The following is a 24,966-nucleotide window of genomic DNA, read 5'->3' on the forward strand; positions in this document are numbered from 1 at the left end:
TTTTAAGGTGGTGCATAGCGCCATCTACTCTAAGTGTAATATTTAAACAAGAAGATCCCTCCCTATGTCCTTTTTTTTTGACACCAAAGTTTTGGATTTTTCCTTAGTTTGTATTTAATTTTGACTTTTTGTTTTTAAAATAATTGGTTTTTAGAGCGTGTTTGCTAGTTTTTTTTATTAGTTTGTAAATGCTTAGTTTTTGTGAAGTTATTATTAGTCTTAGTGTTTTAGTGCCTTAGCTTTTTGTAATATGGAGTATTTGCCAAGTGTCCAAAAAAGGTCCAAATAAGTATTGTGTCATAAAAACTCAACAAAATATGCCATTTAAAAAAATTGTATTATGCACATTTTGCGCTTCAGTCTACTTTCTTGTAGACTGTTATATTCGATTCAGGGATGGCTGTTCATCTGTCCTAATACAAATTAAAAATGGCATCTTTTGCTGGGTATATATTACAGAAAACACGAACACTTAAACTAATAATATATAACTAAGCATTTACAAAAAAAATAAAAACTAATAGAAACTAGCAAACCCGCCCCTAAAACAAAAAATCAAAACTAAATTAAAAAATTAAAACTAATAAAAACTAATAAAACTAATAAAAAACTGTAATAACCTTGGTGTTCTTGAAGTATTGTAATTCTGTTTGCTGACGGTGGAGGGCAGCATTTCACTTTATAACGTATACTCTGCTGGAAATGTACTAGAAGAAGAAGAAGAGGAGGAGGAGGCACTTACGTTGTTGTTTTTCTTACTACGTCACAGGTTTTCAACCAAAGGCGGTAATGATAGGACATTTTGAATTCAGGGGACTGTGGCTAGCTGCTAGCAGCACAGGACACGGGTTTGTTGTGGTATGAGCTGCTAACTTCTCAAAGCTAACGCGATGGCTTCGTATAATCATTTATTAAAACACAATAAGCCTCGGCTTGAATCTCCAGCCAAGGTGTTCGCGAAGCTGAAATCCAGACTGCACAGCGAGGCGGCGTCCGCGAAGGATCCGCAGTTCGCGGGCGACAAACATGGAGCAGAATTTCACTTGCCGAGGACGAGACAGAAGAGCTGCCGTGGAATGAACGACGAGGAAAGCCACAGGCGTGGGACTTGTGCCAGAGAAATACAGACACTGACGCTCTCACCCATATCGACTCCTGAGAAAAAAACATGCTACCCTTTTTCAAACACCCACCCAGAAACCCACCCAGTAACTGGATCTGAACACGCTTTTATCTCGAGCACCGAACGCACGCCAAGAAAGAGAGCTTTCCTGGAGTCCACAGCCGTGTCTCAACCCCACAGAGAGCTGACCCACGTAGGGCCACGGCACAATTCAGACCTGGATGGATTGAAAGTGTTCGGCAGAACTCCACGGAAGCTGCTGCGCGTGGGAAGTGACAGTGAGAGGGGTGTGTTTGAGGAGGATCATCATGGTTCCCCGGACAAACTTCTGTCCCCATCTACAATCCTGTCCCCATCTACAATCCTGTCCCCATCCACAATCCTGTCCCCATCCAAACTCCTGTCCCCAGTGAACCTGAGGTTTAGGAGGCGAACTAAGGAGCAGCATGACCTGAACGAAGTCAGCAACAGCAGCCGTGTAAAAGAGGTCCACAGTGAAGTCACGAGTCAGCAACAAGACGTGATGACAGCCACTGCATGCCACGACATCCACACCATGGCTGACCGGTCAGTGGTGAAGCAGGAGACCCATGAACCCATGTTCCCACCACCAAAAAGCACTGCAGAAAAACGTGAGATTCTATTGAGATACTTATTTTAATTCAAATAACTGTAAAATACACATTGTGCAAATATTCTTAACGTAAAATCCTACTCTGTACATAATGTTGTATATTTTCAACATAGAAACTATGTTGTCCCTGTGTCAAGTCTACAGTTCAACACGCAGTATATGCACCAGTCACTGTTTAAGTAGTAGTAATAATAATACAATAATACATGAATTCACATCGGATAACATGCATAAATACATGAATAATAATGTTGTTGTTTTTAAGAAACATGGGCGTAAAAACATCTACCAAAACAAATGAAAAGCAGAGATTTTACAAACATCTATTAAAAGTGGGGGGGAAGTATTTTGAAGGGACAAAAATAGAGGCAAAGTATACACTTGTACTCAAGAAAATGTTTAAATGTTACACACGGTTGACAATATTCCATTTTTTCCCATCTTAATGTTTAGTATTCTAAATTTTCCATTCCTGGTGTTCGTAATTCATGCTTACCAATCGTTTTACTTTTTTAAAACTAGCTTTATTGGCACTGACAAATATGTTTATACATTTGACATGTCACTAATTATATCTATATTTGACATATACAGTTGTACATATGACTATAATGTAGATAAGAAAGAACTGATTAGATTATTGGATTGACCCAGCAGATTTATGGAAAGATTGTTGTCCAATATGTGTGTGTTAATGATTTAGCTCTTTTGAATAGGTTGCTTTGTTATGATGGACAATATCGCTGCAATGTCTCCAGCCAAGATGTTTGCCTTCATGAAGGAGCGGGAAAGTCAAATTAAAAGACAGCAGCATCCGGATGTTTGCGTCGTCAGGAGTGGCACAAGGGAGCTATTCAAAGATGGTGACTATCAAACACGTTCCTGCATGTATGCAAGCGCTGTCCTTATCATAGATTTGTTTACGTTATTCCTTTCCTTTCCTCCCCACAGATAATGATCTACGTGAGGCCAGAGAGTTTCCTCTCCCCACACACTACGCTGTGGTTGAAATGGAGGAGACTGCCTCTACAAGTGCCCCAGAAAGTGTGGCTGCTGTCAGCTGCTCCAGAGAAGAGTCAGCGGACGGCCCGTCAGATTGTTCTGAGGACGTCCAAACCTACACTGCCCCGCCACGGGCGGTGTTGCTCGAAGACTCGCTCATGCTCAAATCACCACAGATCTCCGTCCCCAAGAAACAGCCGGCTGTTTTCAAGCGCAACAAATGGTCCCAGCAAACCAACTTCCCAAATGTGAGTACAAACTGAGGTGACTGCTACTAAAGAAATAACCTTAGAAGTTCAGTTGGACTTCATAATTGTATTTTTATATCAATACCACCACCTCCCACAGTCCAAAAGCAATGCAGGTTTGGGGATTAGGCAAACAGGACACTCTAAATTGACCGTAAGTGTGGAGGATAAAGTGGTAGAAGATGGATGGATCGAGATCACCATTTTGGCATTTCATGGACGTGATTGTTAGAGCTGCAACTAACGATTATTTCCATACTCGATTAATCGAGTAATTGTTTGGTCCATAAAATGTCAGAAAAACGTCCAAAAAAATCTTCATCGGTGTTTGTCAAAACCTGGAAATGATGACGTTCTCGAAACGATTCAGTTTAAACGATTTCTTTGTTATGTGGAGCAAAGAAACTAGAAGATATTCACATTGAAGAAGCGAAAACAATCAGAAATCTTGTTTTAATCATGACAAAAGCTTCAAACCGATTACTAGATTATCAATATTCGATTGTGCAATATTGAAATAGGAGCCTGCAGCCACAGCTCCTGCTGTTTCCTTCCCCCTGCTCCAGTGAAGTTTCCTGGATGCAATCCCAACAGTTTATGCTACTTTTAAGGACAGATATACACATTTTAGACTTTTCCCCCTCCATGCGTTTGTGTGTGAGTGTGTAGGGGCAGGGAGAAGAAACTAGAGCATACGCTGCAGGTTCTTAAATGTTAAACAAATTAGATGACTGATCCATTTTCTACTGAACACTGCAGTTTTTGTTGTTGTTTTTAACCAACTTGTTTTCCCCCCCTCTTTGGCAGGACAGTGTCATTTATCTTAAAAACTGGTTCTTGAGGAAACATCATAAGGGCCTGTTTGTCGATGGAACCCACAGGTAGAAGTTTCTTACTTTAGAATCCATGACTTCTTATTTACTATCACACTATGCCCTCGTAAATGTATATATTTTAACCCTCACTTTTCCACCCAGGGAGGACAACATACCATGGAACAGCAACATCATCGTCGACAGGGTTTCTAACTCTGTGCTGAAGACCGTCTCCGGCACGATTTATATTCTGGTCGGCAAGATGACTTTGAGTGTTGACCCGGGTAAGTCATCTGTGTGGATACAGCTTTTCTTTGCCTATATGCTGTAGTTCTATGCTATGCTTCTATCAACTGATATTATTTTTCTTGTCTGCAGTGTTTCCCAATTGGTTTTTGAAGAGGTTTGTCAGGGGTTTCCCTGCAAACTGGAGAGAGCTTTACGACAAGTTACTGTCAGAGTCAAGAGAGTATGAACACTTCTTTATCTGCACCTGCCCCTCTGCGAAATTATACTCTTAACAAGTAGTTCTTTAAAAAAGATGTGTTCTTTTACTTGTTTTGCTGTAGTGACGCCAGCAGAGCAACAAAGAGGACCAGTGACAGAAAAGCCACCAAAGCCAAAACACAACCCGAGGCTTCCTCCAGTGTCCCTGAGAAGCATCACAGACAAATGCTTTTTAAGACGCGTAAGTTAAGGAAAGAATGTGCACCAGAATATTCAAAAACAACACACAGAAAAACTAAACTTCATTTCTTTGTTTTTCCCTCTTTCTCTGCAGCTAATTCCTTTCCGTCTGTCGTCTCCACTTCTGCGAGAGTGTCTCGGAGTGGTCGGGTAATAAAACCACCTCTGGAATATTGGAGAGGAGGGAGAGTCATGCTGGACGCACACATGAACGTTACTATCCATGAATGTTATGACACTTCAATCTGCCTCCCTGTAAGCACCTAATCTGTATTCGTGGGCCTGTTCATGTGATATTTAAAAAAAAAAAAAAAAACAACCAATTAGATCATCTTTAATCTCACAGGATGTCACGGAAAGAGTGTCTGCGAGCAAGTCACAGAAACCCGCCGGTGTGTTCGCGCCCCGCAGTGAAGGTAAAAATAACTGCTGCAGTTGTTTTTTTGTGCTGGGAGATAAATTGTGAGTTTGCATGCAGCCGATCTGTCCTCTGTTTCCAGGCCAAAGGCAAAGTGACTCGGCCTGCAACGACGCGCCAGTGCCACAGAGGAAGGTCAAGGCTCCACTTTGCAGGCCCAAGCGAGCCAGAGTTATCCCTGAAGAGAAACCCTCGTCCGCTGTGGCGACAGATAGCAGCCCTGAAGAGTTCTCTGGCAGAACAACAAGGTCCAGTAAGAGGTCTCCCGTTTTGGAAAGAACACTGTATGTAGACACCGTCCCTCAAAAGCAAAGAGAACCTGAAAAGGCTAAAAGACGGACATTGAAAAAACAGATTAATGACACAAATGACCTTCCGGAGAGGAAGTCCAAACGGACTGTTCGAGCATCGGCAGAATCTCCCACTGTTACTGATACAACTCTACAGCCATGGACGTCAGATGATGAGTTTTCCGAGGAGAGGCAGAAGCAGGGGAGGAGATACAACAGGAAGTCACAGCCCACGTCCCTGGGAAAGGCCAAGAAACCCAGAAAGGAAAAGGTTGAAGCGCCGCAAGATCCAGGTACAGACATGTTAGAGGTTTGGATCTATGTGTACACAACTAACTTTGTGACACGTTGACATGGTTTTAGGGTTAAATTAGAAGAAAAGCAAACCTATTTAATGCCATTAAATGTGTAACACTTAACATCATTGAAAAGGAAAATATCCTGTTTTTAACCTATAGATGATCATCTTTATTATCAGACATTTGACAATCTATGAACTCTGTGTGTAGTTACAGGGAGGAGAGGCAACAGAAAGTCACAGCCGAACCGAACGTCTCCATCAAGTCAGACATCGGAGTCTTCCGAGGAGAGCGAGAAGAGGGGAACCAGAAAACAAAAAGGCAAACGGGTGCAAACGCGCGCACAACATAAACCGAGCAAATGCTCTGAAATGTCGCCGCCGCCGGTGCCTTTGCCCAAGTCGACAGCTCGCAGCAAAACGCACCAGGCGAGTAAACACAGCACGTTTGTCCTGCCAGAGCGAGATGAAGACGAGTGGACCGAGGCTGAGCTCATGAAGCTACAAGAGTAAGTCTTCTATCCCTGCAGCATCAGAGACTCGTATGTCGGAAACCCGAGACCTCATGGCTTACCCGTGTATGTGTGTGCGCGCGTTCGTTTCCCAGAGCTGTGTCCTACTACCCGAAGCACGTGTCGGGTTATTGGGCCAAGGTGGCGCAGATGGTCGGAACGCGTTCAGCGGAGGAGTGCCACGGTCAGCACACGTCCCTGGGGAAATCACAGACTCCTGTGAAGAAGGTCAGGAAACCCAGGAAGGAAAAGGTGGAAGCACCGAAAGATCCAGGTACAGAAGAAATGTGGTTTGTTGTGGTGAATAAATGAAAACCTAACCCAAATTTCTCTTTTCAACACAGATACGATAATCATCGGTGTATCCGACATTTGACAATCTATGACTCTGTGTGTAGTTACAGATCATCCTGTAATATCTGCCAAAGTGGGAACCTTGAAGAGGAAGCAGCAGGTGCGTCAGTTCCTGGAGGCCATGCCCAGAGACGACGTAGACGATGTTTTCAGCTCTGCGTACATGCAGCATAAACGCTTTGAGGTTTGTCTTCTCTCTGTTTTTGTGTTTTATTATTTGTGTTTTGAATTCCATTATCCTGATAATCGTGAATGGGGAGAATTGTTAATGTAGTGTGAACGTAGAGTGAATCTTCACTCTCACACCTACGGTCATGTGGGACTTATTGTTGTCCTCGTGTGTCTTGATGCACAGATCCCCTCCATGTGTCCAAGTGAAGACAATTTCAGCGTGTCGGACATGGAGCCCCTGACCCCCATGAACAAGGTTTATCCCGAGGTGAAGACGCCGCGGTGTTTGCACATCACGCCTGGCATGATGTGCTCAAAAGACCGGTGAGTGATGACGACCGCTGCCCTCTCACCCGCAAGAGCCGATGGAGAGGCAGTAACTGACTCGGCCTTTTCCCTCTGTCTTTCAAAGGGACAACGACGACAAGTACGCCTTTCAGCTCCAGAAAAGGACCAAAAAAAACCAGTTCAAGGTCTGCAAACCGACGCGTTCTTCAAAGGTAATGATTCGAGTGTGAAGCAAATCAACAGTACTCAGTAGTACCTAAAAGGTGATACTTGAGTAAAAGTACAAGTATGTTACCAGAAAATAACTTCTGTAGAAGTTGAAGTCACTTTTTTATAATATTACTTGAGTAAAAAGTCTTAAAGTATATGACATTTACTGTACTTGAGTATCAAAAGTCATTTTCTGATATAAAATGAACTTAAGTTTTAGAAGTAAAAGTGTTAAAAAAGTGAGGGGTAAGGATTTAGTCATGGTGGCTCAGTGGTAGGGCGAGTTGTCTTTCAACTGGAAGGTTGTGGGTTCAATTCCTGGCTCTGCTAGTCTATATGTGTCCTTGAGCAAGACACTTAACCGCATTTTGCAGCGCGTGAATGACAAAACTGTCGAAAAGCTCTGTATCAGGGGTGTCAAACTGGCGGCTCGTGGGCCACATGTGGCCGCCACTTAATATCACATTACAAACATTTGTTTGTAATTATAGCATTATTAAATGTTTTACATTCCACATCAAATTACATCTTTAAGCTCGTGTGATGTTTTACTTACAGTTGTCAATGTCCTCATTGACTTTATTTTAGATTTATTAATTAAGAAAAACAAAGTAGTTTGGGGAAATCACAAATCAGTGTCATTTTTCTTTGTGTCTGTGTTTCTTTCAGAGATTTACACCCATGCCATCAGTGAAACGAGCAATGAAGAGATGTGGTAACACAGGTGGGTTTACAGCGTTCACATCTGCGTCATTTCGTTGATAGGATTTGAATCCATTTATGTCACGTTCAGGAGAAACACCACAACAATGCATGTGTAGCAAACACATTTCTTACTCTAATTAAACATAAGCTGTTGCTGTATTTTAGTCTTGTTGCATAAAATGATCCCGTTCTTTGTTTTTTTTTTAATTCTCTCTAGAAAACGACACATTTGCCGTTTGGGAGATGTTCCCGGGAAATGACTTGGCCATGTCTGACAGCGAAGATGAAGAGGATTTTTACTTTGACACCGTGAACTGATCAGTCTGAACTGACTTATCATATCTTACAAAAAAAAAGAGAGAAACATTCTGAAATCAATTATGCTTTGTTTTATTTGTCCAGTGTGAATAAGAAAACAGTCCGGCTCTCCTGTCCCTGGGGATTTACTGTATTTTAAAAATGAAAACTCTGGATGTGATCACTGTGTTGATATGTTGTTTAACATTGTAGCACAGTCAGTTGTAACTATTCCTTTATTAAACGTTCTTTAAATTTGTTTTTATAGGGTTTATTTGTATTTCTTTATTTAGGTAGGGCAACAATTGTCCCGGTAAGTGGTAAATTACAACCCTTTTAAGACTGTTTTTTTTCAGACTCGAGAACTTTCTTGTTTGTGTCAGGAAGAAAAAACTAAATATGATCAAATAAACCATTTTATGTAACACCTTTTGTTTTTCTCTTTAATCCTAATTTAATCTTTTTTGCTCCGTTTTTAGCCCCTCCCACTTCCAATTTTTGACGCCCTTTCACCAAATTCACCCGTTTCAGACGCAAAATTCCGCTAGTTGAAATTGAAGTGGAAAGTGAAACAGCTTTAAACTTTAAACTGAGATTAAAGTGAGAATTCTCACTCACTTTCCTCAAATTATTTGTTTTTTTTCTTCGTGGCCCTAACACACTTGCGTACATATTCAACGGCTGCTGCAGTTTAGTGTCGCTAAATGTCACACACTACACCTTTAAGCCGGAGTCTTCTTGAACGTGGTCACGTGAGAGCGTGTCACATGACTGCCGCGTCCGCCTGTGCTGTGTCAGTGAGGGGACTAGTCCGCAGCAGCAGAGTTGTCTGAACCAGCAGAAGACACGGTGGACACGGTGGACACTATGGACACGCTGTGAGTGCTTTGTTTGTCTTAAATACACACATATTTGTTGTCGTCGTGGACAAACAGGTTAAAGCAGAGTGGCCACGTGCTGTGAAGTGTTTTTAACGTGTTGTGTTTGTGTTTGTCACCGCTGTGTTGTTGACCTACACCAGTGTATTGCTAACATGGCAGCAGGTTCAAAAGGCTGCTGGTAACAATGTTTCCCGAGTTGTTTTGCGCGGTTTTCGCGTCAGTTTATGTTCGAAATGTGTTCATTTATACTGAGACTTTGTTCTTGAGAACAGTGTGTGAATGAAAGACTTATTGTTTTGAATATTCCCACTTGACATGTTTCTGTTTCCTGACATGTAATGTCTTGTTTTCTTCCTCACAGACTGACTCCGTCCATCCTGTTGTTGTTGTTCAGCACGTTTGTCTGGAGTGGATTCCTCGAGTATGACCAAGACGTTTTGTGAGCAAACCTTTAAGACTCTTTAAGCGGTTTTTCCACATCTTGTCTTTGTCTTTGGATCTGGATTGAAGCCACATCAAATCGGATATAAATCTTTATGCAAAGGAGTTTTTAGGGTTTATTTTAAACTAAAGTAACATTTTTAATAATCAGTATTGGCAGACTATTGTTGAACCAAGCAGCCGAGTGTTACTTATTTTGTAAGTTTACATATTTTTGCTCTCAGAAACTTGGTAAATAAATACCACTACGTCGATTTAAAACATAGAGCTTAGTTAAAATGAGATTAAAAATTATAGACAGTTTGCACAGTTGTTATTATCTGTTTCATTTGTTTCATGGCAACAACTGTTGATCATATTTTATCAGATGGATAATAATGTATGTATCGACCTGCACATTTAAAACAAACCTTTATGTTTACGATGGAAAAAAACTTATTTTTGCATGTTCATACTGAACCCTGTCCTGTCTTAAATCATTGAAGGAACAACATCTGCCACATCAATATAAAAAATAAATAAATAATAGTGTAACCTTACTTGGATTATTTCCCCTTGTTTCTTGTTTTTCATAGCATTTATTGTTGCCATGCCAATATGAGCATAATAAACGGGGAGGGAAGCATGTTTGGCATATACTTTTATTACTATTTTTATTCATTTATTTAAAAAAAATTATTTACAGTTACAGTGACCAAATGACAGCACAAAGTCAATATCCACAAAGTGACAGTAAAAATACAATACAGTAAAATAAACATTACACACAATGACAGGACAACAGAAAATGGGGGGAAAAATAATAATAAATAATAATAATAATAATAAGTAACATGAAGTAACTTATACCATAGTCAGAAAATGGGAGAGACAAAGTGGATCGTGCCAAGTCAAGCTCCAATAAAAGGAAATGAGTCACCCTGGTGTGATGGAAAATTTTCCATATAAATTAAAAATGGTTGCCATATTTCTTTCTGCATCCAATAAGTTATCTTCTCTAGAGGCTCACAGCTATTTTTTGTTTGTTTGTATTTCTGTTGTAAATGACATGGACTTTGTCGATATGTAAACTCGACAAAAAACAAACTAAAAAATAAAAGGGCTGCACTAAAATGACGCAAATGCTGGCAAACAACAGGTCATATATTTGGTCCGGTTAATGTGTGGTTTTGGAGAGTTTACATAGAGGAACAGTGACGTGAAAATGTGTTTTTCTTCAGGATCCCAGACGACTGGACCCGTGCCGGTCGCGTCGATCCCTCTGAGGAGCTAGAGCTGACCTTTGCCCTCAAGCAGCAGAATGTCGACGTGCTGGAGGAGAAACTGCGACTGGTGTCAGACCCCGACTCTGCTCAATGCGGTATGTGTGACATGTTTCGTTTCCCCACAGCCTCCGCTAAAACTGTCACTTCTGCTTGTGCGACAAAGGCCTGCTTTCTCTCCCACAGGTAAATATCTCAGCCTGGAGGAAGTGTCCTCCCTGGTGCGTCCGTCTGAAGTGACCCACAAAGCGGTGCGTCACTGGCTCCACAGTCATGGGATTACAAACTGCCAGAGTGTTTGCACTCGGGACTTTTTGCAGTGCACCATGACTGCAGAGTAAGCATTTTATTTTTTTTATTTTCTGCTCCCATTTTTTTGTGCTTACAGTAAGTTTCACTTGCTTTTGACACAGTTGCAACACAAGTGGTGCTGCAGCTTACTCACTGTGTGTAAATCCTGCATAGGCCACGCTCTTCTCATGCGAGGCAGTTCCTCTTTTCTGTGGTTAATGGTTATAATCAGAGTAACTTTAAACGACAAACTCAATCTCATAATCTAATCTTTACTCAGGGACCATGGAGTGGCTTTAACTTCATGTGTTTGTGTTCATGTATGAAGTGGACATCAAGGGTATTATAGTTAATGAAAAGTAACGAAAACTAAGAATTTTATCTGTTCCCTCCCACATTTTTAAAATGGCATCTTTTGCATCTTGCCCCGGGCAAATACTCCATATCACAAAAAAACGCTAACACTAAAACTAATAAAAACTTAACTAAAACTAAGCATTTACAAAAAATTAAAAACTAGCAAATCTGCTCCAAAAACTAAAAAACAAAAACTAATAATAATGAAAAATCCAAAACTATTATAACCTTGGTAGGCATGGGACGATTTTAAAGGTTTATGTCAAAAAATGTACTTTAATATAATTTTAACCCTTAACTCTTAGAACACAGAGCATTTAGGCTGCCTTTATTTCCTATTACTATGTTAAAATGTATATACAGCGTAGAGTTGTCACAATACCAAAATGAGTAACCACGATACTATACCAGACAAACGGTTCCGGGTAGTATCGCGATATTTGGTGCATGAGAAACATATAACGTGTGCATATATATATATATATATATATATATATATATATATATATATATATATATATATATATATATATATACTTTTTTTTACAGCACAACCTATAGACAATCTGATGAAATAAGATTTTCTTTTTCATATTCAACTGTATAAACACACCTGAAAACGTTTCAAATTTAATTTGAATTTGGGAACCCGTCACAGTTCACATGGCTCGTTTTTAGGAGCAAAAAGGAAAGAAAAAGAGTGTATTGTGTGACTTCTGCACAATTAATGCTAATCCTGTTTTGTTTTGTTTTTTTGTTTTTTTTTAAAAGCCTGAAGATGTGATTTATTAACACACCCCCAGGATGTCCATATAAGAATATATGGACATCCTGGGGGGGGCAATTTACCATGGGTGTATCTGTGTAATCCCTTAATCTAATCTTTACTCAGGGACTGGTTTTCACTCAAGAGCATTCATGTATTCACATGCAAGAATATGGAGGAGTAGGCTTCTTTTGTTTTTTAGTGAAAAATAATTTTATACGATCGTAGCTGATGAATGAATAAAAAGAAAGATGCAGCACACAAGAACTGCATGCTGGTGAGTTGGTGAGACAGGATTTTATCTTCATTCAGGATTAACACGAGTGGATCTGTGATTGTTTTTGTTTGCGTAGGGTTGCAGAGATGTTGCTTCCGGGAAGCAGGTTCCAACGTTACGTCAGAGACGGACGCACCATAGTGAGGTCTTCAGCGCCGTACTCGGTTCATGACGATATTCACCAGCACCTGGACTTTGGTGAGCATCGTTTGTTTGTCGCCTATGTCTGAGATGACATTGTCTGACGATGATGGCCCGAGGAAGGTTTTGATCCAGACATGGATCCAGATTGAGGTTTTTTTAAAGGACCAGAAGTTGATGTGGAGTGTCCCAGTGGTAAGATCAAGGGAATTCAAAATATGCCAAGCTGAAAGGTGGTGTGGATTTTTGGTTCCAAAGACTGAAGGAGACTTAAGAGAACCTGGCATAGAAATCAAAGGTCCAGGGGTTGATATTGAAGGGCCAAAGGCTGGATTTGAAATGCCAACTTTTAACCTTGAAGGTCCTAAAACGGAGGCTCCAGATGTTGACGTGGACCTCAATATCTGGAGTAACCTCTGAGTACTAGTTGTATATTTAGACGAGGATATGTTGTGGTAACGTCACTGTATACGTTTTTCTTTCCATAGTTGGAGGGCTTCACCGTCTCCCTCCCAAAGGACAGGACCAAGTGCGAAAGGACCCTGGAGGAGGAGGAGGGGTGCACATGGGAGTGACTCCTGCTGTCTTAAGGCAGCGCTATAACCTGACAAAAACTGATGTGGGGACAAGTCAGAGCAACAGCCAGGCCGTAGCTCAGGTATGAACCTCATCAGCTCCTAATTATAAAATCAAATCACTTGAGTATTTGTCGTCATGCAGACACATAACATGCTGTATTCTGTGTCAGTTCCTGGAGCAGTATTATCACCCTGCAGACCTGGCCGAGTTCATGAGCATGTACGGCAGAAGCTTCCAGCATCGGTCTCAAGTGGATCGAGTGGTCGGCACCCAGGGGGGAGGACGGGCCGGTATCGAGGCCAGTCTGGACATTGAGTACATCATGAGCACGGGGGCAAACATCTCCACCTGGGTCTTCACCAATCCGGGTTTGTCACTCACTCTCCTGAGCACACGTTTCCTCAGCTGCCGTCAACTGATCCTTTGTAGTTTCACAGTATTTTCACACCAATGTTTTTATCAGCCCTAATTAGTGTGAAATATAAATGTACAATTTATTTGCAGCCATCGACCACTCGATCTTTTGATCTTCTTCTTCTAATGGTTAAAATCTCATTACATGTCTATTTCTCTCTGTATTTATCACTCACTCGCATAATACCCACACACACCCTCATAGACCTAATGCATTCCCTAGCCACTTACCCTTACCCTAACCTTAAGCATCACAACTAAGTGCCTAACCCTTACCCTAACCTTTACAATAACCTTAACCTAAAACCAGATCTTGTTCAGTAGGTGGGCAATATGAGCGTAAAGGTGCTTGTTTTCATATGGAACGACAAATACTTTAGCATAATGACGCATTTATGATAAAAAACGGAGAAATAAATCTAAAATTAAGTTAATAACAACATGGACAACTGTAAATAAAAGACCAAACAGGCTTCGCTAGCACACATTTAGTATTAAATTGTGTTTAAACACATGATATTGAGTGGTGGGCCGCATGTAATCGATTGGGAGGGCCGCATATGGCAAGCCGCCAGTTGGACACCACTGTCTTAACAGCATACGCACTTATCTTGTTAGGACCGTTGGTCCCGGTCCTAATGAGGCAGAACCTTGTTTCTGAGGAACCGGTGAAATTTAGGACTAACATTTGAGTTGTGGTTGAGGTTAGGGGTCGACATTAACTGGTTATGGTTAAGGTTAGGAATAAGGTTTTGAACAGGTTTGAAAGGATAGCTGCATGAACCATGTGTGTGAGCAGGTCTAGTATTCATCCATATTCAGACCTAATGTTATTAGTGTGTGTCATACTGTCGTTATCACATGAGCCTGTGTGCACACACTCACCCTCTCTCTCTCTCTCTCTCTCTCCCCCCTCCCCCAGGCCGTCATGAGTCTCAGGAGCCTTTCCTTCAGTGGATGGTTCTTCTCAGCAACATGTCCGACCTGCCCTGGGTTCACACCATCAGTTATGGCGATGATGAAGACAGTCTGTCCACTGCCTACATGATGCGCATCAACGCGGAGTTCATGAAGGCCGGCGTCAGAGGAATCTCTCTGCTCTTTGCTTCTGGTCAGTGGGAAATGTCTCATACACGGGGACGACACATCCAATCCAGCCCAACTTTATTTATAAAGCATATTTAAAACAGCAGAGTTGCACCCAGTTAAAACATTAAAGAACACTTGATCTGTATCACATTAGACAAATATGTAACAACACCAACCAAAGCCCCAGCTGCCCTAAATTGTTAATTATCAAAATATTTTTTTTTTTATATTCCTGTAATGTTTAATACGCCAGTATGTAGAAGCTTTAAACTAAATTAGAAAGATGAAAACGGAAGACGTTATAGACCAAGACAAAAAAAAAAGTCGACTGTAACTGTGGCCTCAACTCAACAGGAAGTCGGCCATTTTTACAGATGTCAAATAATGGTTATTTACTTCCTGAAGAGAAACATTAGTCTTTTACTTAGTGGATTGTTCTGCTTGATTCAGAGAAGAACTCTGTACATGTACAACGTTGTAATTTGTCTACAGCTCAGTCACTTTGAGCTTAGAAGCTAACTAGCTAGTTAGCTAGTTTAGCTAATTCCTGTTTACAGTGGCTCTGGCCTCTCTGCCAAGTTGTGGGGAAGTGAAATCTTCACGTCTTTGAAAGGACCGTCAGACAGAGAAGTGTTGATAATGTTGCCATAATTACACGGCCATAGTCTCTCACGGTTACATGTCAACTGACTGCACCTTTGTTCTGCTCTTTATTGTCACCATATCATTATCTCGTGTTATTATCTCACACCCACGGTGGTGGCATGCTGACGTTGGAGAACCTTGTTCGCACGGTGTCTTTTATTGAGATACACTGCATGATTATCCGTTACATCCTCCTTTTTGTTTTTTTTTTTTATTTCTCTGATCTTGTTCCATGCTCAGGTGACAGCGGTGCGAGCTGTAGACATTTAGGAAAAGAAAACACCTTCAGGCCCAGTTTTCCAGCTTCCAGGTATTTGTTTTGTATATCATCAATTACAAAGACACATGGATGTTACAGTTAGTCTTGTATAAAGTACCTAAAATGTGATGAAAAGTACTAATATGTTACCAGAAAATGACTTTCGTAGAAGTTGAAGTCACTTTTTTATAATATTACTTGAGGAAAAGTCTTAAAGTATATGACATTTACTTAAAATTTAGAAGTAAAAGTACTAAAAAAAAGTGAAGAGGAGCCATGGTGGCTCAGTGGTAGTCTTTCAACTGGAAGGTTGTGGGTTCAATTCCTGGAATTCATCAAGACTAGAAAAGCTCTCTATAAATACAGACCATAATACCAACTCTACTTCTTCTGATTTCATTTGGTAGTAACGAGTAACAAAGACATTTAGAGGAAATGTAGTGGAATAAAAGTAAAAGTATAAATACAGTAAAGTAGAGATACATGAATTTTAGTATCTGTACTCTGTACTACATTACAGCATGTAAGGTTAAGGAGTAAACTGAACAAAACATTTGCCTGTAAAATGTTCAGGGAAACTTCCAAACCAAAGATTGACTCTGTTCTGCTTCATGTTCAGCCCGTACGTCACCACAGTAGGAGGAACCTCGTTCAAAAATCCATTTAAAGTCACATACGAAGTCACTGATTACATCAGCGGAGGAGGCTTTAGCAACGTCTTCAAGATGCCCGACTACCAGGTAATGATGATACGAGATGATCAGCTCTGAGCTGCTGCATTTACAAAAAAACAACTGAATACAAACTAAAATTAATGAAAAATCCCAAACTATTATAATCCTTGTGTGTGTGTGTTTCCACAGGTCAGTGCAGTGGAAAGTTATCTGAAGAGTGTGGCGGCGACTCTTCCTCCTCGCTCATACTTTAACAGCAGCGGCAGAGCTTATCCGGACATGGCTGCGCTGTCTGATAACTACTGGGTGGTCAGCAACAGGGTGCCGGTCCCTTGGGTGTCTGGGACATCGGTAAAGCATATTGGTCCTAATGAAAAACTTCTCCATGATGTTCAGTTCTGCCTGGATTTATTTCAATTTTATGGCTGTAGAATTGTCAAAAAAGGTTCAATGAGTGCGTGCTTCAACTTTCTTTACTGTGAGCGACAACAGGATAGTAACAATCAGCAGGAATTGTTTCTGATTTTGAACAATTAATTGATTAATCGACAATTAATTAAAAATGACCATTCCCTCTCCTATCGCGAATCATATCGCAATTTCAGTCAAAAATATCATGGTTGGATATTTATGCAAAATCGTTTAGCCCTAATTTTTACACTAATGGATCATGACTACTCCATTTGCTGTGCAACTGAAGAAATATTATGAGAATAAAGTCGTAATATTATGAGAATATAGTCGTAATCTTTCGAGAATAAAGTCGTAATCTTTCGCGAATAAAGTCGTTATATTATGAAAATAAAGTCGTAATATGAGAATAAAGTCGTAATCTTTCGAGAATAAAGTCGTAATATTATGAAAATAAAGTCGTAATCCTATGAGAATAAAGTTGTAATCTTTCGGGAATAAAGTCGTAATATTATGAGAATAAAGTCGTAATATGAGAATAAAGTCGTAATCTTTCGAGAATAAAGTGGTAATATTATGAGAATAAAGTCGTAATCTTTCGAGAATAAAGTCGTAATCCTATGAGAATAAAGTCGTAATCCTATGAGAATAAAGTTGTAATCTTTCGGGAATAAAGTCGTAATATTATGAGAATAAAGTCGTAATATGAGAATAAAGTCGTAATCTTTCGAGAATAAAGTCGTAATATTATGAGAATAAAGTCGTAATCTTTCGAGAATAAAGTCGTAATATTATGAGAATAAAGTCATAATCTTTCAGGAATAAAGTCGTAATATTATGAGAATAAAGTCGTAATCTTTCGGGAATGAAGTTGTAATATTATGAGAATAAAGTCGTAATATTATGAGAATAAAGTCGTAATATTATGAGAATAAAGTCGTAATATGAGAATGAAGTCGTAATCTTTCGAGAATAAAGTTGTAATCCTATGAGAATAAAGTTGTAATCTTTCGAGAATAAAGTCGTAATAATATGAGAATAAAGTCGTAATCTTTCGAGAATAAAGTCGTAATCTTTCAGCATTTTGTGAAGTTACATTTTGATTTGGGCTTTGACTTGGGCTTTACAAATACTTTTACTGCCTACAAGGCAAAGGTAAAAGTCAAATTCAAGTGCATGTAAATTGTTTAAATGTCTTTGCATAACTTGATTACATGTCTTATCTGTTGTCGATTGGTCCCACAGGCTTCAACCCCTGTGGTCGGAGGCATTCTGTCGCTCATCAACGACCGCCGGCTGCTGAAGGGTTTGCCTGCTCTGGGCTTCCTCAACCCTCGCCTTTACAAGCTCAAGGGACAGGCTCTTTTTGACGTACGTCATGTTGTCACTCGACGTGTAAGAAGTGTCCGGGTTGTTGTGGTTTTTTTTAATTAAAAGTTGGAAACCTTTTGCGGTCTTCTCTGCAGGTGACTGAAGGCTGTCACCTGGGCTGCCTGGACGAGCAGGTTCAGGGGAAAGGTTTCTGTGCTGTGCCGTCGTGGGATCCCGTCACAGGCTGGGGGACACCCAACTACCCCGCACTGCTGGCTGCGCTGCAGGCTGAGTGAACACGGGCAGCTCAGGACAGCGCTGCCTGATTGCAAACTAGACTCCATGCGGGGTGTAACGAAGGGTTAATGCTGCCTATCTGTTGACATTGATGCTTCCTTTCTCTTTTTTTTTTCTCCATTACAAGTTGAAAACAATTGACCGAATATATAAGTGGATGCAGTCTTGTGTGTAAACTCCCACCGTGAAGTTCCACGCTTTGACCGGCGACCAAAGTTCAGAGGCATCACCTGCAAACAGGCCCTCATTGGTATGTGCTGTACTTACTTACTGAATTGATTTCATGTACTATCAACAAAGTCCCTCAAACTAGCAATTTACCAAAAATATCTGTACTTCACTTTTCAAACAGAAGGCTACATCCATTTATATATTCAGTCTGTGGTTGAAACACTGTATTCCAATCAGCAGCTGATTTATTTGACCAATTTAAGAATATGCAACTCCTTGCCATGGACATTTTTCAGGAAAATTGTGGATTTTTTTTGTATCTGCTGCTGAGTGCATTTAACTGACCCAGATTCATCAGCGAGTCTTGAAAACAAACCTGCAGGCAGATGTTCGCCCTAATCTCATGCTTTCAATTCCACTGGAGACAATGTTTGAATCATTCTGTACCGTTTGCTTTCACCAAACCTGTATAAATGAACACGTACACATCAGTCGCCTTCTTAGATATCAGTTTTAGATCGAATCACATCTTACATGCCAGTTGAAGTGAGTTCACCAGATAAGAAAAAGTGTGTTTGTTTGTTTAAGCTATGACAGAGACGGCCATAACTTGTAATACTGTCAGTTTTGCCATATTACTCTGCAGGGATAACCTTCAATTATGCCATTTAATAATATATATATATTAAAAAAAAACATTGATCTGTGATTATCAGGACTTTTTACAACCTTACTTTGGTTTGTTGCCGTTTGCTTAATAGCTACGTGCTAACCAAACTGCACTGCAATATGTGGGTTACAATGATTCAGCAGTTCTACCCACCAGCATTGTTGCACTTTTTTTTTTTAATGTTTTAACCATGTAAATCCTCCTTTTATATTAGGGCTTGGTGTTTACTTATAGCTCAGGATTGTCCTGAGTCAAGTGTGTGAGAAGGCTAAAAAAATCCAGACACTGCAGTTTTTGTACCAGATGATTGAGAAAATGTTGAATAAAATTTGTCGGTCAAAAGGAAAGTGAGTAATGTCAAGTGGAAATGATTGAGATGTGTGTTTAAATGATCTCCCAGCTGTAAGATTTCACTATGCTGCTAAAATAGTTTTACAATATGATTAAAATGATCAAATATGTAATTTGCGGTACAATGAAATAAAAAAAAAAGGATCACATTCTGCTTTTCATTGACATTTATGGAGAAAAGGTAGTAAAAAGCAAGTTGTGTTTTGACATTGATCAGATGTTTGACTGTTTGTCTCAACGTAGCTTAATACTACGAATCTAATACGAGTTATAGTTTTACCTGGCAGGACAAATGAGACTTTGTATTGGTAGTGCAAGGGAAAAACATTTTAATCAGTGACAGCTATTGAAAATTACATTGCCTTTATCTACACAAATCTTCTGATATTGCATTGTACAAAACGAAAATATATGCAAAGACCACCCAATCTGCCCTTGAGACACACCCACACAAAAGGGGGGGGGTAAAACAAATAGGATGAACTACACACACGTACAACAGAGCTCATGTCAAATAGTGTACAATATGCACACATAGGGAGAAGTACAAAATTGAAAAGGTGTCATTGCCAAGGAGCAATGCAAATTTGACTTGTTCTGCAAAAACCTGTTAGCTGGCTGTATTAAGGTATAAATATGTTTTTGTGGTGCAGATCCGTGAATTAACATCTTCACAAGAAGAAACCTTTTAACTGTTCCGTCCAGGTAGCGTCAAAGTTGGGTTGGCGGCCTGAGGGAGTCAGGCTTCTCACAAGTTCCTGTGTTGTTCAAACCCCCTCTGTGAATGTACATCAACACATTTGAGAAAAGGCCGTTTTCTCCGTTTAAATCTGTATCTGGAGACCCATGTGAACAGGACTTCTCGTTAAGCAGGCCACTGGGGCTTTTGTTTGTCGTGGAGCAGAAATGCATGTCAAGTCTTCAGTCTCACTGGTTGTTTTTGGCTTTGGCGTGTGTGAGGATGTGAGACTTCAGGTTGGTCGACTGGGCAAACTTTTTGTTGCAGCCGTCAAAGGGGCACACGTACGGGCGATCTCCAGTGTGAATGCGCACGTGTGTGCGCAAGTTAAAGTCCAAAGAGAACCGCTTACCACAGCCCTCGAACGTGCACTGGAAACAAAAGAGAGACCCGAGTGAACGCTGCTGTAATGTCTCAACAAATGGTTTTGTTATCACAGGAAAATGAATGTCGAGGAACTCACCTGGAAAGGTTTCTCTCCTGTGTGTACAAGTTGATGCCTCTTCAGTTTAGAACTCTCCACGAAGGCTTTGCCACACTCTGCACAGACGTGCACGCGAGGCCCGTGGGTGTGCAAGTGCTTCCTCATTGCCGAGTTGTCCCTGAACATCTTGGTGCATCCCTTAGACGGGACGGTGAAACAAATCACTCAGAATGTGTCCACTTAACAGTGTTGTAACTATGTTCAATCAATATTATAAAAACTACAAGCTCCTGTTTACATATTCCGTATTTAATGTACACTCACTTTGTGTGGACATGCTATCGTCCGCGGTGCGTCGTCTTCTTTTACTTTTTTTGGCTTCATTCTGCAGAAGAGGAGAACGTCAACAAGTTGAAATATTGTTGACATAACTGTGAGACAAACAACGCCAGGTCAGTTTTTCCACATTTACTACTATATTGTACATGTTGGAAAATGTGCATCATGTACCGTCCTGTGCTGGCGTTGCGTCAAGGTTCATGTTTTGGAAGTGACTGTGTGAATACACTTGTACAAAAAGTCCAGCAGCAGCTTTGTTGTTTCTGTCAAATTTTGTTATCATTGGCACTGGGTTGGAATGATGTGACTGAAGGCGTCATTAATTCGTACATGTGTATGTAATGCTCTTGAATAAACCTGGCATAATAGAACGTGTCAACAGGAAATAGTAGGACAGACAGGTATTTACTAATAACATTAATCAGGGTTCCACTCCACTTCAAGTCTTCCAGTATTTTCTGTGTGTTCCAATTAAGTGACATTATAGCATTTGCACAGTACTTTACAGTGTAAAGGCTCACCGTGCAAACTCTGCCAGCTGTTTGGGGTCTGAGAGATCGATGCCAGGGATGCCTCCAGGAGGCAGCTTCTTCCCGGTCATGTACTCTGAATAATCTGGAGGCGAGTTCTCTCCTATGATTTGCTCCTCGTGATCTATGTCCTTCTTGTCATCTGGAGAAAAAACAAAAAAAAGGTAGACACACTGCTATCAGGACAGTAGACACTCAGAGATAAACCTTCAAATCACATGACACACAGTTTGCTCCTGTCTCACAATGCAGTTCTGTTAATAATATACTGATCCTTGATAAATATGTGACGTTTCTCAAACACTATTGACATTTAGTTATTTACAATTCACAAAATGCACCTCTCAAATGTGACGTGGTGCATGTGAATATTTTAAATATTGAGTAGTATAATGTAGTATTACTACAATAAACGTCCAGTAAGTCATATTTGCAAACATTCCCACTTTTCAAGCATTCACAATTAAACATTATTTACAAAATGTCAACAATTTAAAATATATTTATTTATTTATTTAATGTATCCTTATTTTAAACGTTACATTTAAATGTACACTCCGTCTACATTTAAATGTAAAAGTATCGACTTCGCTTGTGTTTATTGAGCTCATTTTTTACAGCAACATTAACGCCTGTGATGCGTTCAAAGCCGCGGAAGTGTGAAGTGTGACGGGTTCCTGAAGGCACCACCCCCCCTCCAGTGAAACTGAACTGCGCCACAGCGGCCTAGCGGAGCCAGCTGCACTCGCTCCCACACTCGCCGCCATCTTCGTCGGCCCAAATAAACGCCATTTTTTCGGGCCGCCATACTTTCTCGACCAGGGAAATATGGCGGCGCCCATCAACACATAAAACATGGCTTCCCATAAAAACAAAAACATTACAAATGGTGTTCGAGTGACTCGGAGCGGGGAAAATGTGCCAACTTTAGCGGAAGACGAGGCCTCAGCAGGGCCCCGTCACACGACACACACGCTGAGGACAAAGCGAAGGGCCAAGCTTGCAGGAATTCACTCCAGACTCTGGTTACTTACCCGAAGCCCACATAGTGACCGAAAACTCCCCCTCCAAAGTCTTTATCTGGACCTGCTTCTGTTCCCACCGTCGGCCCATTTCCCCAGCACTCAGGTAGCTCTTTTTGCCCGCTTTCTTCCCAGTTCCAGATTTTCTCATCCGGCCTGTAGACGAGCTTCTCCCGGCCACAGTAACCAGAGTCTGCTCGATATAGTCCTCCTCCACGGCGGGCACTGGTATAAGGATTTGGTCCTCGTAACCGTCATCTGTGTGCAGTTCGGAGTCGTCCTCGCCCACGACCTCCTCTCTCGTTTGCACCAGAATCACCTCCTGGTGCGAGTGAATCGAGTGCGGATCGTCCGTGTCAAGCGGCTGTAAGGCGATCATAGGCTGGTGTTCGCCGTCTTCTCCAACTACTGTGGTCTCGATTGTTTCTACTTCAATTTCGTGCAGTTCCACGATCTCGGCTGGCATTTCGGTCCCGTCCGCCTCTATGTACAGGGTGTCCCCCGACGCCATGCTGTATTTTGTGGTATATTCTCCAACTTAAGTGCTATTTTTCTCCCCCAAACTCTTGCTTTCTCTTCTGTGTCTACTCAGTGCCAGTCTTCCTCCTCCTCTCTCTCCGTCAACAACTCCACACAGTGTAGTCTCGTCGCCACAATGCTCCAGTTATGAGGTCTCGCGCGATTTGAACCAAAACACTACATTTTAAAAATGCTGAATGCAAAGAGGCAACATAAGGACTCAATTTATGTCCCTTAAAACCCAAAGCAAAAGAAATTCTCTTCAATTTTTTTTTTTTAATATATCTTTTATTGAGTGCGACGGAGTATAAGGCCAAACAACAGAGAAAAAATTAAAATATAAAGTTGTAATATTATGAGAAAGAAGTAATATTAAAAAATGAGTTCTATTTGTTTTTTTTTAAAAAAGGACAACTTTTAAGTGAAAGCTCGTCTTAATAATTTTATCGGAGAAACAGAACATTTGCTGCATTTGTCATTTTTAAATGCCGTACATATGAAACTGCAAATTAAGACTGTAATATGTTAAGCTTTTCATTAGGATTTTTTTTTTTATTAAAGTAGATATACAATGAGATGATAAGAGTACAAACTGCTGTGAGATCTTCACCTGAGCTTTTTGTGTATACAACAAACATTTGTGACTGAATGTAAACACATATGCTACTGAGTTTTATCTTGTGACTCAAACCTAGAGATAAAGAAAAAGAAGAGGTATTTAAATAATTATAAAAGCAAACAATTTTCTCTGTTGAACACAGAAGCTGATGTATAACCAAGAGTAACTGCCACTCTCTCATAGAGAACCCTTTTGAAAGATTTCACAATTTATCCTTCCAGCCTTTTTTCCTGGTTTGTTTTTTCTTAATTAACATCTCATGTTTTGAAATACATAACATTTTGTAATGCTAATAAAAGGCTTACTGTATTGGCAATAAACACTGTGGAGAAATTGTCAGAATTTGATTTAGTATGTCGTCCAAAATCACTCAAAACATCATAGTATAGTATGTCGTCCAAAATCAGTCAAAAATGTCATAGTATAGTATGTCGTCCAAAATCACTCAAAAATGTCATAGTATAGTATGTCGTCCAAAATCAGTCAAAAATGTCATAGTATAGTATGTCTTCCAAAATCACTCAAAAAAGTCATAGGTTAGTATGTCGTCCAAAATCACTCAAAACGTCATAGGTTAGTATGTCGTCCAAAATGAGACAAAAACGTCATAGGTTAGTATGTCGTCCAAAATGAGACAAAAACGTCATAGGTTAGTATGTCGTCCAAAATGAGACAAAAACGTCATAGGTTAGTATGTCGTCCAAAATGAGACAAAAACGTCATAGTATAGTATGTCGTCCAAAATCACTCAAAACGTCATAGTATAGTATGTCGTCCAAAATCAGTCAAAAATGTCATAGTATAGTATGTCGTCCAAAATCAGTCAAAAACGTCATAGTATAGTATGTCGTCCAAAATGTCTCAAAAACGTCATAGGTTAGTATGTCGTCCAAAATCAGTCCAAAACGTCATAGGTTAGTATGTCGTCCAAAATGAGACAAAAAAGTCATAGGTTAGTATGTCGTCCAAAATGAGACAAAAACGTCATAGTATAGTATGTCGTCCAAAATGTGACAAAAATGTCATAGTATAGTATGTCGTCCAAAATCACTCAAAACGTCATAGTATAGTATGTCGTCCAAAATCACTCAAAAATGTCATAGTATAGTATGTCGTCCAAAATCACTCAAAAATGTCATAGTATAGTATGTCGTCCAAAATGTGACAAAAAAGTCATAGGTTAGTATGTCGTCCAAAATCAGTCAAAAAAGTCATAGGTTAGTATGTCGTCCAAAATCACTCAAAACGTCATAGGTTAGTATGTCGTCCAAAATGAGACAAAAAAGTCATAGGTTAGTATGTCGTCCAAAATGAGACAAAAACGTCATAGGTTAGTATGTCGTCCAAAATCAGTCCAAAACGTCATAGGTTAGTATGTCGTCCAAAATGAGACAAAAAAGTCATAGTATAGTATGTTGTCCAAAATCACTCAAAA

The 24,966-nt window shown here is 40.2% G+C and overlaps 3 protein-coding genes across 3 annotated transcripts; 2 read left to right on the forward strand and 1 right to left on the reverse strand.

The window, feature by feature from the left end:
* The first annotated feature begins 778 nt into the window (after nt 1-778).
* mis18bp1 (MIS18 binding protein 1) lies at nt 779-8,477 on the forward strand. Its single transcript, XM_058616371.1, has 17 exons — nt 779-1,755; nt 2,474-2,620; nt 2,709-3,007; nt 3,815-3,888; nt 3,985-4,106; nt 4,201-4,291; nt 4,392-4,510; nt 4,604-4,764; nt 4,856-4,925; nt 5,010-5,510; nt 5,727-6,024; nt 6,123-6,301; nt 6,426-6,565; nt 6,737-6,876; nt 6,965-7,052; nt 7,720-7,774; nt 7,973-8,477. The coding sequence occupies exons 1-17, from the start codon at nt 891-893 to the stop codon at nt 8,071-8,073; spliced, it is 3,450 nt and encodes a 1,149-aa protein (XP_058472354.1). The 5' UTR covers nt 779-890; the 3' UTR covers nt 8,074-8,477.
* A 428-nt stretch (nt 8,478-8,905) lies between these two features.
* Nucleotides 8,906-19,488, forward strand: tpp1 (tripeptidyl peptidase I). Its single transcript, XM_058615349.1, has 13 exons — nt 8,906-8,930; nt 9,295-9,372; nt 10,595-10,734; nt 10,823-10,973; nt 12,404-12,525; nt 12,957-13,126; nt 13,217-13,415; nt 14,384-14,572; nt 15,436-15,505; nt 16,074-16,194; nt 16,318-16,479; nt 17,785-17,910; nt 18,006-19,488. Exons 1-13 carry the CDS (start codon nt 8,920-8,922, stop codon nt 18,144-18,146), a joined length of 1,680 nt encoding a protein of 559 aa, XP_058471332.1. The 5' UTR covers nt 8,906-8,919; the 3' UTR covers nt 18,147-19,488.
* Nucleotides 19,489-19,651: 163 nt separating this feature from the next.
* Nucleotides 19,652-23,026, reverse strand: yy1a (YY1 transcription factor a). Its single transcript, XM_058615351.1, has 5 exons — nt 22,406-23,026; nt 21,363-21,513; nt 20,827-20,887; nt 20,542-20,700; nt 19,652-20,449 (listed from the first exon to the last, which is right to left on the reverse strand). Exons 1-5 carry the CDS (start codon nt 22,902-22,904, stop codon nt 20,267-20,269), a joined length of 1,053 nt encoding a protein of 350 aa, XP_058471334.1. The 5' UTR covers nt 22,905-23,026; the 3' UTR covers nt 19,652-20,266.
* Between the last annotated feature and the right edge of the window lie 1,940 nt (nt 23,027-24,966).

Source organism: Solea solea, chromosome 18, assembly GCF_958295425.1.
Source record: "Solea solea chromosome 18, fSolSol10.1, whole genome shotgun sequence".
Classification (NCBI taxonomy): domain Eukaryota; kingdom Metazoa; phylum Chordata; class Actinopteri; order Pleuronectiformes; family Soleidae; genus Solea; species Solea solea.